Source organism: Carassius auratus, unplaced genomic scaffold, assembly GCF_003368295.1.
Source record: "Carassius auratus strain Wakin unplaced genomic scaffold, ASM336829v1 scaf_tig00003061, whole genome shotgun sequence".
Taxonomy (NCBI): Eukaryota; Metazoa; Chordata; class Actinopteri; order Cypriniformes; family Cyprinidae; genus Carassius; species Carassius auratus.
The window spans coordinates 52490-68502 of NW_020523501.1; the positions used below are offsets into that span (position 1 = coordinate 52490).

At 36.1% G+C, this 16013-nt stretch overlaps 1 protein-coding gene across 1 annotated transcript in view; it reads left to right on the forward strand.

The window, feature by feature from the left end:
* The window catches only part of LOC113070122 (ADP-ribosylation factor-like protein 15), a gene marked incomplete at its 5' end in the record, with an annotated part of 58960 nt that extends 48539 nt beyond the window's left edge, over positions 1-10421 (forward strand). Inside the window, one exon of the mRNA XM_026243318.1 lies at positions 8840-10421. Within this exon, the coding sequence (XP_026099103.1) occupies positions 8840-8992 (153 nt within the window). The remainder of the gene's footprint in view (positions 1-8839) is intronic.
* Between the last annotated feature and the right edge of the window lie 5592 nt (positions 10422-16013).

Below are 16013 nucleotides of genomic sequence, written 5' to 3' on the forward strand. Positions count from 1 at the left end.
TATACTTTCACAATCTGTGTCCAAAGCATTAGATATTGTCTGTAAGTGATATTTTACGGGGCCTCTTTGAAAGCCTTGTGCCTTGCCAAGCACACAACTGCAGGCTTTTTAGACATTGAAAAAACAAGTGAGACCAGCTCAATTTCATGGTAAGTGCATCTGGCGATATCTAGACATTTCTTTCAAGTGTGTTCTCCACAGCTGACTGATATCTTGAGGGGGAAACTTGTCACCCAGAGTAATTGGCTTTTTCTGATATCTGAGCACGCCCTTATATGCCCAGGGTGAGCCCCAGTGATGTTCGTCAGGTGGGACTTTCTATCTTGTGTAACAGTTGTTTAGTGCTGTCTATCTACAGCGATGTAGCAAAAATGCTCATGTTCACGGATGACTTTGAGCACACAAGAAATTGACCAGTTTATGTAAAACTTTCAGCAATTTCAGTTTTGTCTTTTTTTCTCTTTCATTTTTACATTTGTGTGTTTGACAGATGCTTTATCCAGATCGACTTGATCAGTTAATGGTCAACTGCTAAGTTAATGGTAATAACATAAAAACCTATATGCTACATCCATGCTGTCTCGAAAACAGCTTTATTTTTAAACAAAAAGTCGCGATGTCTGAGCTCATTTGACAACACAAGCTTAACGAATACTGCAATTGAACATGAGACGGCAGACAAATTTTTTGAGATGTTTGCTGACAAATTGATTATACATTTTCATTTTTCAAATGAATAAGGCATGAGTTTTAGCAGATATTTATTTCCCTCTGGCAGTTTTACAGCCCCAGTCGTTTTATTCAGATCTACAGTACCGTGTGGTGCTATATAAACAAAACTCAACATAGAAACCCATTTATGTTCATTTAACTCTGACTGGTGCTATGAAATGGTCTAGTGGCTGTTTGCTTGGGCAAGTAACCAAAGAGTTTTGCGGTTTCCAAACCCACATGGAATTTATCCATCACACCCAAGAGAATGACTTGTAACCTGAATTGCCTTGGTAAAGCCCCAACCTCAAGAATGGAAATGAAAAGACATTCATATCTGCAGTTGCCTGTGAAACACATACATAATGGTGAGAACTCCAGAGCAGGACTGGATCTGTTGCAGCTCACGCTGACTAGAGAGCAACGAGAAGAATTACAGTTCGGCTTCTGGCCACTGTCCTATTTGTGCAGGCCAGACACCCCATTCAGCTCATGCCATGTCTGGCCCTCTTTAGACAGTCATTCACATGGCTAGAGATTGTCTCCTCTCATCATATAGATGGGCCACAAAGTTCTAGCTTGAATAAACAGTTGATAATTGTTTATCCCTTCTAGCCCTCATCTGCGCATTTGCTGTTTTCACTGTAGTAATTTACACTGATGTACTTAACATATCATTGTTTTTCTTTGGAGGAGTGACAGTTCCCGATTTGTGTTTTTCTGATGTGACACCTGTGCCAACACCCATTGATTCTCATGGCTCTTCTCTTGAGATCATCAGATGTAATGGTAATCTCTGCTGGCCTAAAATCAGCAGGACACACTCGGCCCCCTGTGCAATCATCAGTCAAAAGTTACCACCCACCCTCGCACACGTAACAAATTAGCATTTTGTTGTATCAGCTGGCTGAAACAGGTCTTATTTTCTTTCATATCACTTCTTTGTCTTATATTCTGATTGTGTTATGCTTTATTTTAATGGTCCCTTTAACATATTCTGTTGACTAAGTAATGTTGCACCTAAATATCTACTAACTGTCATTAGAGTGTTAGTAGATTATTATTAGACAAATAGGGTTAGAGTTAGAATAAGCTGACATACCTGCAAAATGATGTATAGTCAGTAGAATGTCTGTTGGGATAAAGAGTCTACTAATACTTTGAGAGTTAGTTGAGAGCATGTAGGTGCAATATAACAGAATGTTCAAAAGAGACCATTGAAATAAGCATTACTTGCTTATGTAACAGAGTTGTATTGTTCAGAATGCAATATTGGTCATTTTAATTGAGGGAGCAAAAAGACGACTTATTGATAGCAGAAAAATATGTTGCATGAGTTGAACGTTGGTTGACTGATTGGTAAAAAATAAACAATTAATGCCCCCAGTCTGCATGTCGTTATTGAATATTCAATTATTTATCTGTTTTCTACCCCTGAACGTAAAAGCAAAAAATCAATCCAAATTGGTCTTTGTATCATCCAAACATTCATTTTTGTATTTAATATTCGAAGTAGAAACATTTGAAAATGGCTCCTTTTCTGTTTTAATAAAAAAAAGAAAACAGCATAATTTATCATTCAGGGGTTAAAAAAAGGAATAAACAGCTTGAATATTTTATTTCTACACTTACGCTGGAATGAAATGCTACTTTCTGCTGATTGGACAGCCAAAGATTAAACCTTGTTGTCATCCGTTCTTCCTCAGTTCCGTGCAGCAAAATAATAGTCCTCCGCTGCTGCAGTTGTATAGATTCTTAACGTGTTTTTTGAAACTACATTTAATCTTTTTCATCAAACAACCAGACTAATTGAATTAAAAAATGAATTGTTGACTTATAAAAGCCTCTTTTGAAAATGTTGAGGAAAAAAAAAGCCATGAAAACTGAACATTTATATTCCAGGTAGTTAGAAACATTTATCTGTTCTAATTATCATAAAGTCTACTTTACATGAGGACAAAGCACATTAATATTGAATTTGCTTAAGATGGCTTCAACACATTCAAATGGCATGAGTCATGCTTGAAAGAAGTACAGTGTTGTTTTCTACCTGTTTTTGTTCTACCATTCTGTCCATAGTGACTTTAAGGTAAGGGAAATTTCTGGAATTAGACGACACAACAACTTTTCAAAGCTGTAAGCTGGTCTCTCTGTACAGCTAGTCCAATCATTGTTCCCAGTGTCCCGAAGGCTTGACTATATGATCCAGTGGTCACCCCAACAGCCATCTGCCACCATTGTGCAAAGCTTACCTTGTCATGCAACTTCAAACTAACGTGAGCAAAGCCAAAGAAATTTACACTTTTATTCATGACGACGAAAGAAAGTCTTACGCTCTTGTTTTTCATCATTTATGTGACCTGACAGATTCAGTGCAAGCCTTGTGTTCTCCAGAAGGGGGCCTGCTGCAGACAGACGGACAGACTGACTGGTAAGCCAGCAGACCCGAGGCAGCTCCTTTTACCAAGACGGATTTGTTAACACTGTTTGGGTCGGTCAGGCCCGGGCTGAAGTGACCTAATCTGTCATTAAACTCCTGTTACACTATGAGCGAGGCACAGCTCAGTGCCCCCTAAGGACTCTGCCGGAGGAAAGACGAGACACAATCTTCTGACTCAGTGAAGTAGGCTGTCATGAAAACAGCAGACACTAATAAATCCCAACATGGCACAGTTAGATGCCAGCGCTGCAAAAACAAGTGCTTCGTATGTGATTCTATTTGAGGCGGATTCCATTAAGAGTGCTTTGGACAAAAGACTCAGCACACTAAACAGTGTGATTTTATTTTTCAAGTCTTTCTGTCTGTTATCATCAGATTAGCAGAGAGTGTCCATCATGCTTGCAGATTGCGAAACGATAGATACAGTTGCATCTGTTTGTTGTAGCAACATATCCTCTGGTCTAACTTTATCTGCCCGGTGAACTCTATTTCCTTGTGCTTTTATCTACCAGCACTTTGCAGGATATCTCATTTGGTTAGGGACATCTGATGCTGCATCTCTTTTGTTTTGAGGAAGGTAATAGATGACCATCTGTCAGTATCTACACTAAATATCTATTGATATCATTTTTTCACTATGTCTCATACCTCGTTATCTCATATCAATTAGGGTCATTCAGAAAAAAAGGAACTTAAATATGCACATCCATACAGAAGTTTAGAGTTGGTAGGATAAAAAAAAAAAGCTTTGGATAGAAGTCACCAAGGCTGCAATTATTGAAACAAAATTAAGAAAACAGTTATATTATGAAATATTGCAATTTGAAATAATCCATAACATTTAAATATATTTTAAAATATAAGTTATTCTATTATGGCGAAGATTATGTCAAAGCCATGATGCATTTCTTTTTAGGATTCTTTGATGAATAGAAAGTGTAAAAGAAAATAATTTTTTGAAGTAGAAATGTTTTGTAACACTATAAATTAGTGCTGTCAAACGATTAATTGTTTATATAATATATGTGTATGTTTATCATGTGTATATATAAATACAAGCACATGCATGTATATATTTACGAAAAATATGTAATGTTTATATATTAAATATATTAATGTATATTATAAAATATAAGAATATAAATGTATTTAGATGTAAATATTTAAAAATATAAATATATACCCTGTGTGAGTATTTATATACACATAATAAATATACACAGTACACATACATATATTATGTAAACAAAAACTTTTTTTGGTTTTGATTAACCGTTTGACAGCACTACTATAAAAGTGTCACGTTTGATCTATTTAATCTTACTATTTTTACCTATTATTTTGAAAGTATGCTGATATGATTTTTCACTCCAAACTAAGCAAAAAGCTGGTGATGTCTTTAAATTTGAATATATTATTGATTTGTATTTCCTCATAGTTGATTTATATGTTGAATAGCTTGATAAAATGTTGATGAGTGTGGAACTGACGGTGTGTAATGTGAAGGATGTAAACTAAACATTATACAGTACTATTGTGGTTCTCATAATATTTTCCAAAGGTCTAGCAATGCATCAATGCAGTAAATACAGCTTATGATTATGATAATGATTGTGATATAAGGATCTTGAAAGTCCATTAGTTATTGGCATCATCTGCAGTCAACTCTGGGTTCAGACCGGTGCTTATAAAATCTAGTAACTGCGATAGAAAGCTGACATGCTAGTCTATCAGGTGCAATATGTGACAGTTCGGCTGATGAGATGTCTTAATCTAGATTTAACCTGATAAAGTGTGTCTGAGCCCTGAGCATTTTCAGGATAGCCATTTCAGAATTTTGGAGCCAAATGTGAAAAAGCTGTATCTCCTTTTGTTGGCTTTGATATGCTAGGTACTGTCAATAGTCCAAACTTTTGTGACTTTAAAAAGTTTGTAGGATTGTAGTGCGATACAAGATCGGTTATAAGGGACATTAAATGTTTTCCTTCTATAAATGGGATTACTATCAGGACAACTGTCGTCAAAGACGACTGACAAATAGCAATTGTAGCAATACAGTTTGGATTGGCAGGATGGTTCTGTTCTGGGCAAGAACTCCCTGTGAATCCATGCAGTCTAGCAGCGATTATTTTTTTTATGCATATAATTTATGGTTGTCAATAGGGCTGGGCGATATGGAGCAAAAAATATATCTCGATATATTTTGCTATATCTCGATATGCGATATATATCTCGATATCTTTACAGGAAAAATAACCCCCCTAAAACTACTGCAAAAACAAATATGCCAAATATTACATGTTTAGGGCCCTATGAAACGTTTTATTTTTTTCTTCACCTTATGCTTTATTGTTACCTAATTCTGTGTTTTAGCATGTGTAATTATTTAAATGCATAAAAACAACTTAATTAGTTTAAATTTTTTCCCTTCAGAAATTCTGTGTATTTACATTTTTCTGGTTGTCAAATGAAGGCATAAAACATTTATTTAATTTATCTTTTAATTATTTAAAATTAAGCAAACTTTATTTTTTGGTAAACAAAGGGGATTTACTATTAAAAATAAAACATGGAAGAAATGTTGTGTGATTATTCCTTAAAAAAATATGTTCATTTCATTTTAATAATAGTAGTAGTGGGCTATGTACATTCTGCTGAACAATAGTAAAATATTTCTGCCAAATACTTTTATTTTGACGGGTTTACCTTTACAGTTCTGTGTATGTGATACTACAGTCTATGATGTGATATGAGCTAGTTTTACTCAAATCAAATGGTCAGATGCTCATGAAGTGACTCTCGGTTCAGTTCTGGAGATGTTCCTCATGTGTTCACATCTTTATCAGTGAGAGGAAAGACGCTGAAATCAGCGCGAGCATCACGCGCTTCCGTGTGTTTAATGAATGAAGACGCGCTTCTGCGCCATTCGTTAACACAGACACGCAGAACATGCAGGATTCATATTTAAATAGACTTTTCTGGGTTAATATTTGCAGATATTAGTCTATATTGCGATTTGATTTAAGTGCATGACCTACTTTTGATAATTCATTCAAAATTTAACCAATTCTGTGACATTCCGCGTTAAACTGTAAATACCGTTTTTATGACTGTATTCCGTCCGCGTTTTCTGCATCGCGGAAATCATTAGGTCCTACGTTAGACATATGCCTTCTGTTCGTCCTACGCCTTAAAACCAAAGTATCTCCATATAATGGAGCCAGTTGTCCTTTTTTTTTTAGACTTTGTTTTTTAGACTAGTTCTATACACGCGAAGGGAGTGGGGACAAAAGCAAGGAGGCGGGGGCGAGCGAGCGTGGGCGAGCACAGCACAGAGAAGGCAAAGAAGCAAAGTGGCGGAATCAGAATTAAATATAAACAACATATCGATATATACGATATGTCAAAATCCATATAGTGTTTAAAAAATATCTCGATATATTTTAAATATCGAGATATCGCCCACCCCTAGTTGTCAATAATAGCAGTTTTTTGGTGTAGAGTTTTTTTTTAATTGATTTTGAATAATTCAGATTGCTTTCATTTATTTATTTCAAAATGTTTTGTGTTATGTTGTACATTGTAAATAGTTTTCATACTTAAGCTGTGAAAGGAACATTTTTATGGGCTCCAGAGCTTTTATGATGCAGAAGCCACTTTAGTTTTTGATTCTGAATATATTATTCAGTTTGTTTTATTTATTTCAGAAATCATTGTGATATACAATATTCTGTTTGTGCTGGTCTGACTTAAATAAAATAGTGTTTAAAAATTACTTTAAGTCAGTTTTGTGTTTGTAAAGACCATAACGCATAAAAGGGCAATAATGGGAACATGTGTAAGTAATCAACAAAGTAACTGAGTTACTTTTTGAATGAAGTAACTAGTAACTGTAACTAGTTACTATTTCTTAGTAACTAGCACAACACTGTATATAAGCAGTATATAAAAAGTGTTGCTGTTTCTGAAATGTCTGTATTCAACCAATATTGCATTTAATTCACTTCCCATGTGATAGAGTATGCAAACACCGCGAGAGCATCATTACAAGGAGCAGAAAGTGTACGACTTGACGTCTCTTTTAATTCTGCCGCAACTGCTAGCAGTTACTCTCTCCAGCCAGGGGCAGGCTAGTGTAGTTCATCTTGAACTCGTCTAGTCTTCTTGAGCAAGAATCTGCAGTGCTGCCGATGACTCCGTAACCACTGAAAGAAACGTTAAGCGGTGTGGTCTTGGTCTCACTTGGGTCGCTGACTGCACGCGCGTGCATAAGAATCCAACTCTTAACAGTGTAAATAACTGTTGATTAGAAGAATGCATGAAATGACATAAGACCGCCGTTAAGCACATTGCAGCGACAAGCATGTTGCCAGTGACAACAGATAAGCATAAACTAGCACAAGTTTGCAACTGAAAACAACAAAGCAAGCCTAAGCAACTCAGATAGCCATAGCAACACGCATGTTTCAGATAACCTGAGAGCATTAAAAGGAACTAAGCTTGTGAAGATGTTCAAGAGAGTGAAACTGCAGCTGTGAAGTGGATGCTTGATCTAATTAGCTATTGAGCAATGTGAAAACTGCTGATAATACCAAGGGACCTTATATATGAATGCTTAGATAGGTGTTGTATTCTTATAGGTAGATAGGGCTTGACTATCGTGACCTGCCCGAACTAATGCTATACCCCTGATTTTTATTATTACAAATGACTCCTGCAAAATGACACTATTCGCTGCTATGACTTACAGAGTTAGTCATGTTGTGTCTTTTGAGAAGAAGCAGTATGATATTCCTCGAATAGGTCAAATTTAACAGATGGTTCTGATCTGCTCATGCTATAATGAAGTGCTGACATAAAAGTATAATCAAGCACAGAGCACAAAGCTTTGACATATGATCCTCTTAATCAGCTGTTACTAACAGTTTTGAGTATGTCAAGTACTTGTTAACTAAATCTGCATAGTTTCCCCGCTGCACATGAACCTCGCGTTACAGTGCCTGGACACTAATGCATCTCTGCTGTTCTGTGAGGAATGTTTTGACCTAATAAGCAGATACTAAGCTTTTTACCATTTGGAAATGTAGAAAAACTGTTTATGGATTTTCTGGAGGATTTGTTTAGAGAAAAGAGAAAGTCTTATTGTTATGGTAAAATAACCCTCATGTTCTGTTTGGGGTCCCAGAAAACACTATTTTAATAGACTGAAACATACACAGGTTGACATCTCACGGTTTTTCCTAATTAATGATAAGGATGTATAAACATCATTTTGAACTTGACAACACATTTCAACCTTCCTTCTTAAAAATGTTTTCATTGCTTATGTTAAGGGTGGCATAATAAAATATTATGTCATAATTATAGCTGCAATTTGGTTAGAGGATCTTGAGGAATTTGAAGGCAAAATAAATAAGTCATTTAAAACCCAAACATAAAAAAAGACTCCGTTTCAGTTATTTGATTGAACAGGATTTCAGTTATCACATTGGCTGTTTTTTCTTTAAAAAGAATTTTTCCCAAGGCCTCTTGGATTCTCACCAAATTGAACCCAATTTTTTTTTTTTAGACAAACCAAAATTTGTATATAGAGCCTCATGATTGAATAAATATTCAATAAATAAATACATATTGGATAGAGTGAGTCATAATTGAATAAATGTTTCTATTTTTTCTTTTCTTTTTCAGATTCAGAAGTTTTTAGAATTGCAGCCGCTGGCCCGAGGGAAGCGATGGATTCTTTCAGGCAGCACGACGAGCAATATGGAGGCCGTGAAGGAAAGTTTCAGTCAACTCATCTGCCTTTTGGAAGAGAAGGAGGTGCTACCTAGCAGGATATGATTCAATCAAACTTCAAAGTGGAAAGTGGTTTTGAAGTGTTTTTTTTTTTGTTTTGTTTTTTACTTCTTTGTCGTTGTTTTATAACCCACTGGAGACATAGATGCAAATTGCCACATGTTTTGATGAGCTGACTGACATATTTGTAACCCTCAGGTCAAGGGCCACACATATGCTGATTTAGTAGCAGGTGAACCAAAGTCCTTTAAAGAGATCAGATTTGTACCATTATTTGTAAATGTAATTAGCTATTTGATAACCTATTTGTTGTTTATTAGTTGGTTGTCATGTGGTGTGAGTGTGGAATTTATGTTAATAATATATTGTACATGCAATATAAACATACAATATTTGTATGAACTAATCCATATTTCTTATAATGGCTCAGAATCGTAATAAGCATCTTTATCGAAGATTATTATATTATATTATTTGTGTTATTGTTTTGTTTTATTCATTAAATCTAGTGTCCATTGCACTCATTATTCTTTCTTCTTTTTAAGAGAATGTTACAATGTTTTTCTAGACTATATGTTGAGTTTCTTAATACTGGTTATGGGCACACTACTTACGTTTCTTTTTGTCAGATTTCTGTCTCCAGACGATGTTGTTAGTTTTGTTGTTTGAAAAGACCACTTACTCAATTTACTTGGCACTGGTCAAGCTGTTTTCAGGTTTGAGCTGGAATACAAACTCTATCAATCAGTGTCTGCAACAGCTGCATTTGACAAGCCCCTGTCCGCCAGGCTTAAGCCCTCCAACCGTCTGCGGAGACTCCTCCCCGTCTGCCACCTCACTCCTCGCCCAGCCACGCTCTGCGGCCTCACCCGCTGCTTCCTGCTGGTATTATCCAAATTCCTCTCCACAAATTTAGATTCCTGACTGCGCACCTCTCTGATGTGTTATTTTGTCTCACGGGAGTCTCTGAGTAGTTTAGGACTCACACATGCTGTGTTTCTGTATTTATAGTGTGAACTAGGTTGTACATGTTTTGCCCGCCAATAGCCACTCGATGTCTTATTTTTGCAACAACAAGAAGCAACATATTTGTACTGCCTTTAACTTGATTTGAGGCTATGTTAGATGTTTCATGAGATCCTTTCTAAGTCCTCAGGGTAGTGCGTGACTACATTTTAAGCATTTAGCAGATGCCTATTATATAAGGTTTAATTCACTAACATTAGTCAATGCATTAGGTATCACAAACTACTTATTGGTTAGTTTTTAAAGCATTTGTTAATTTAGGTGAATGTTGTTTTATACAGATAATATTTGGAATGTTTGTTGGTTATAAAAATTGTGAATTGTTAAAAATGTATTTGTATGTCTGGAAATTAAACATTGCAAATATTAACCTTCACTGTATTATGTTATTATAAACTAATATATTAAAATCTATAAATTGTAACACTTTAGAATAGGGACCAATTCTCAATAATAAGTGTTTATTAGCATGCCTATTATTAACATATTGGCTGTTTATTAGTACATATTATTAATCCTAAACTTAACAACTACCTTACTAACTATTAATAAGCAGCAAATTGGGAGTTTAACAAGGCATATGTCGTAGTTAATGGTTTGTTAATAGTGAGAATTGGACCTTTAAATAAAGTGTGATTTTATTAATGAATGTATTAAAAGTGTTGATCATTGACATTCCATCGATTTGTGAAGTACCACCACCTCACAATTGAATCTTATTGTAAATATGAAATGATTTAAAATGATTCATTTCAGACAACAGCACGCAAGTATAAAATAAATCTGATATGCTGCTGTTTTAATGCCAATAGTTTCTCAATAGTTCCACCTTCGTCCGGCAAAATCAAAGCAACCCAGTAAAATAATCAAAGTGTCCATCATATCATTGCTTCCCCATCTAATCTCTGTCTCGAACCCAAATTGTATGAGCTCGCGATCTGATGTAGATTAAAAAAAAGGGAAGTGAACGTTTCTCAGACAGGGTTCCTGATCCAGCCAGGTTTATTTTTTTCTTCCCTTCTTTTCAAACTACCCACGTTGCTTTAATACAATGTCTGTCACGCAGGTTGCCCCTGAGATTCTTTGATGTGCTCTTCCTCTGTCTGCTGCCGACGCTCCTCTCTAGTCTGCTGCTCTTGTCTAGCCGCTCTCAGAGAAAGCCCTTTGCCCTGTCTTTCTCGGGCGCTCTGCTTCCCTTTGGTCACGCTAATGGAGCCCACCCTCAAAGCAGAAACGCTGCAGAAAACCAGTTTGGCCTGTTAAAATTGGCCCATTTCTCCTCCGAAAAAGAGGCCCGCAGACCATTTGCATAGGCCCTAAGGCCAGGAACTTATTCCTCCACTTGGTACGACATTATCTGAATGTCAGCAATGTAATTAGGTGCACGCCGGGACACCTTGCAGGTACCGAGACAAACACATCCCAGCTTTTTTGTTTTGTTCCGTTTTGTTTTAGGATTCTGTCTTGCTTTTTACACCACCGAGAGGCGAGCTCTTAAAACCCACCCACATGGGATGCCTTTTATAATACCAGTCTTAGCTCCATTTGCATATCATTTTTTCTCGCTTGGCTCCGTTTCACACTTGCTTGTTGTCTAGACAGAGATTATTTTTAGTTCCTTAGCAGGAACTCACCAGCAACTGACAAAGACTTGGAAGCGAGCGTGGTGATCTTTGTTAGAATGACTTTTGAGAAGGAGGGGAAACACTTTTGCTTGATATCCTCTTGAAAGTCTTTTCCCAGTTGTGTTTGCTCAAAGACCAGAGCTCGCCTCATCGTTTAAGTCCTCACAGACTGAAATGGTAATGCATGACTCGTCGGGGAACCTTTTTGTTTACAAGGAAAACAAAGCACATTCGTTGGCGTTTTCTTAATCGGCGAATGTTTTGCTCTCCCTCCGTCCAAACAGCCAAGTAATCTCAAGCTTTCACAACCTGTTGAAGGGGTTTGCCCTTGTGGAAATGCAACAGATGTTCCCTTGACATCCATCTGGTCCTCGTGATCCAGTACCGTGCCACACTGTGAAGGGTTTTTCTTTTTTTAACAGCTTCAGCTTGTCCCCGGTCAGGGGGCCGATCTCCCACGCCTTATGCTTGACTGGGATACGGTGCCACCAGTGAACTTATTCAAAGCCCCGGGATTAAAGATAAACACAGGAGTCTCTCCCATCCTGAGTCAGTCTTGACAACGGGACTCGTAACAAAAGCCAGTCAACGAGATCTTGTTTGTGTTCCCGTATTTGTGTTTTGGCGAGAGAAGGAAATTGACATACGGCCACGGTTCATTTAAAGCTGTTTTCCTATGCATGTCAGGCTTCTCAGCGTGGCACCACACACCTTCTCACTTAAACAAACAACATGTGTGAGCTATCAGTGATATCAGTTTCAGTGGGAAACTGAACACAAAGTGTTAAAGATTTTTGTCCTATTTAACTAATAAAAAAATGTTTACCGATACACTTTATTTCGATAGTCCATATTAGATATTCTGTAAGAAACCCTGCAACTACATGTCAGCTAATTGTCATTAATTTGCAACTAGATTGTTAGGTTTAGGGTTAGAAGAATAAGTTGACATATACTTGCGAAGTTTCTTATAGTCAGTATGTTGCATGTTGTGGACCCTTCAAGATAAAGTGTTAGAAGACATTTAGTATTAAGACTAATACTCTGACTGCTAGATGACATGTAGTTGCAGAGTTACTTACTGTTAGTAGAACGTCTAAAGTGGACTATCAAAATAAAGTGTTACCAATGTTAAAATGCAATTCATACACAGAATGACCTGAATACCTGTCCACCATAATATGTAATGCAACTCCCCCAAAAAATAATTTTACCTTGATTATTATTTAAACCTTTACTTATTTATTTAAGAAACCAAATATCAACGTACATATGTTTTAACAAGAATACCATTAATATCTATTTATTTATTATTAAATCAGAATTATTTAGTAAATAATTATAACTATACATAATAATTGATAATTTTACCATGATTTTATATTTTAATTTTAAAACTCTAAAGATGTTTGAAAAGTTTTCATACTAATATAAATGTACACTAATGCAAAGAGAAAAAAATATATATATATTTTTACATTTAAAATTAAGAGTTTGGCACATTTATTAAACTACAATTTTATTTTTTGTATCATTTTTTTTATGGACACTATTTGATAGCAATTGATTTGCTTTCTTCCTTAGCTTTGAATTTTATTATGTGTGTTTTCAAAACTTTTTAAAAAGCCCATTTGAAATGTTTGGTCATGGTTTACAGATGTACAAAGTTTTGGGGTTACGATGACCGTAAATTGGGATCCTTCTTCTGGCATGTTTTGTTATAACTCTGAATAGAAGTTGAAAGGATAACTCCACTTGCTTGCGTCACTGCAGTGTCTGTGAGCTGCTCTTTTTGGTCAGTTTGCACGAGCCGGTCTAATGACACAGACAAGAGGTTTGGTCACTTGGCTGAACAGTCTCCATTGAGCTTGTCATTCAAGCTCCTGTTTGTGCTACTTTGGAGGTTTTCTTTTCTCCTCCATCCTCCTCTGGTCTCCTCTCTTTCCATCTTTTTTCTCTCTCATCTTTTGACGCGATGATGGAGATGTGTGTCCCAGGTGGCCCACTCATCAAAACACAAGGGATCTGGCTCCTTATTTCAGACAAAAACATCACACTCTTTGTTGTCCAAAGGAAAAGATGTGGATGAGGATTTACCCAGGAGAATCTTCCCTCCCCATTGCCCACCAAAAAGCCGTCTCCGCCCCCTGCCGTCAAAGAGAAATGTCAATCAAACGAGGGCATGAGGTCTGTTGAAAAGGTCATCCAGTGGTGGTCATTTCATCCATTGTGTCCCTCTCATGAATGGAAAAGACAATCCAATGTGTCCAACTGACCTCACTTTGGACTAACTCCCCCTTCAGATATGCTGAGAGGAAGATTTAGACATCTAAACGCAGCTTTGCAATTGATCGTGAAACACAGGTCCCGGAGTTCTTGAGAAGATGATGAGCATGAGACTGTACTTTTAAAAAGATTTATGAGCAGCTCTCGGAGGTTTTTAGACGTCTAGGTATGGCACAATCCCATGAATAAACTTAAGTATCCCTTTTTTTTAAGATATTAGATTAATTATGTAACATGTCTCACTCCAGAAGTCTGGACCCTTTTGGCTATAACCAATAATTGTGACATGATATTTAGCCATGCCATGCATTTTGTGTATGATCTGACCACATAAAAAAAAAAAAATTATACACAACAAAAAAAATTATTAAATAATTTCTAAAATATGATGGTGAAGATAAGTGTCTGTTTTCTTTATATATAACATTTATATATATCATTGTATACATTTTGCTGACTACACTGATTTAATGTTTACTGAAGATGTTTTATATTTAAAAGATTTTGGCTACAGGCTTGCAAAACATGGCAAACCTCATAAAAAGATCAAATCAAATAAAAATAAAAAAGATCAAATCAAATAAAAATTAAAAAAATCAAATATGTTAGCAATTTATATATATATATATATATATATATATATATATATATATATATATATATATATATATATATATATATATATATATATATATATTGGAACTTCTTTCCAACCCCCCCCCAAAAAAAAAGAAAATTATCTATTACAAAATTCAGCAAACGCTTTCTTCTGTCCACTCGCTACAAACTACAGACACACCAAGTAGTTTATTTATTTTCTTATAATGTGTGTTTAAGTAATTATTTCTCACTAATTACTTAATTGTTGAAGCCAAATATCATCCCATATGGAAGCATTTAACATAGCATGAGACCTCCAGTGACATGGATTCCTTTGAAGAGACCACAAATAATCCCCATTAAATAAAGCAGCGAATGTGAATCATAGCATGGGACACTCAATTAATTGTTATCGTCTTGTAAATATTTGATTACTCTATTTAAAATGATCTATTTGATTTCCTCCAGGGTTCTCCGCCAAGCCCTGTAGGTGGATTATTTCATTTTATCCAAACAGTTTATACCAGGCCGCAGCTTCACTTACGACACTATGTGGGCAGCTTACAACTCAGAGAAACACATGAAACATGAGTGGTTTTTTTTTTGTTTTTTTTAAAGCAACTTCTTATCATCACAAACAAAGTTTCCCCAGGATGCAAGACACCTGGGCTTTACAAATTAAACTGAGACTATGGTGATGATGTTCAGAGTATATTAGGTGTATAACAAGGTCCGGTTTTGCAATGATGTCTTAGTTAGAAAGGAAGTGGACTTTGAAGGACCCACAGCATGTGTTCAGGAAAATAAAGAGATGGAAGGGAAAATGCAGTGAACCTACTGTCGCTTTGAAGGTGAACGAGGGGATTGATAATGAGAAAATGCTCAGGGTGACAGAAAAAGTGGGATTTAAGGGGAGAGAGGATTAAGGTTAAAAGTCACAAAGGTCACACAAGAAACCAGTTCACATCCACTCTGCTGATGCCTAAAATACTAATTGAAGGCACGGGAAAAGATGTCTAATAGGTTAACAGCAGACCCATTTATTCCCACGTCTCTACGAAAGTGATCCATTTTTTTCTGAATTAGAAAGTTGGCCAATAAATTTTAGAGCAATTAAACACTCAACTCAGAAAAAGTATAGAATATTTGTTTGCGTATTTGGGGAGAAGTATACAGAAACAGTCTACATCCAACAACTATTGATTACAGCTTCAAATAGAACAGACAGTCTTGAGTTTTAAATCTTCAAAACAAGGAAACTGTTTATAACAGTCCTAGCTCTTTGTTTTTTTTTAGGATTTACCCTGCAGCCACAGGACGTCAGGCTGGCAGACTATCCTCCAGAGAATTGAGCTTCTCAGATCAGTAATCTGTCTGGGAATCCCTTCTCCCATTACCAAACCCAACTGGTCAACAATCTGTGCTTCAGTTCTTACATATTCTATGTTCAATCATTTTTTTATTTTTAGAAAGTCGTACTATTCAGCAAGATGCATTAAATTGAAGTGGCTGTAAATGCTTATATTTTC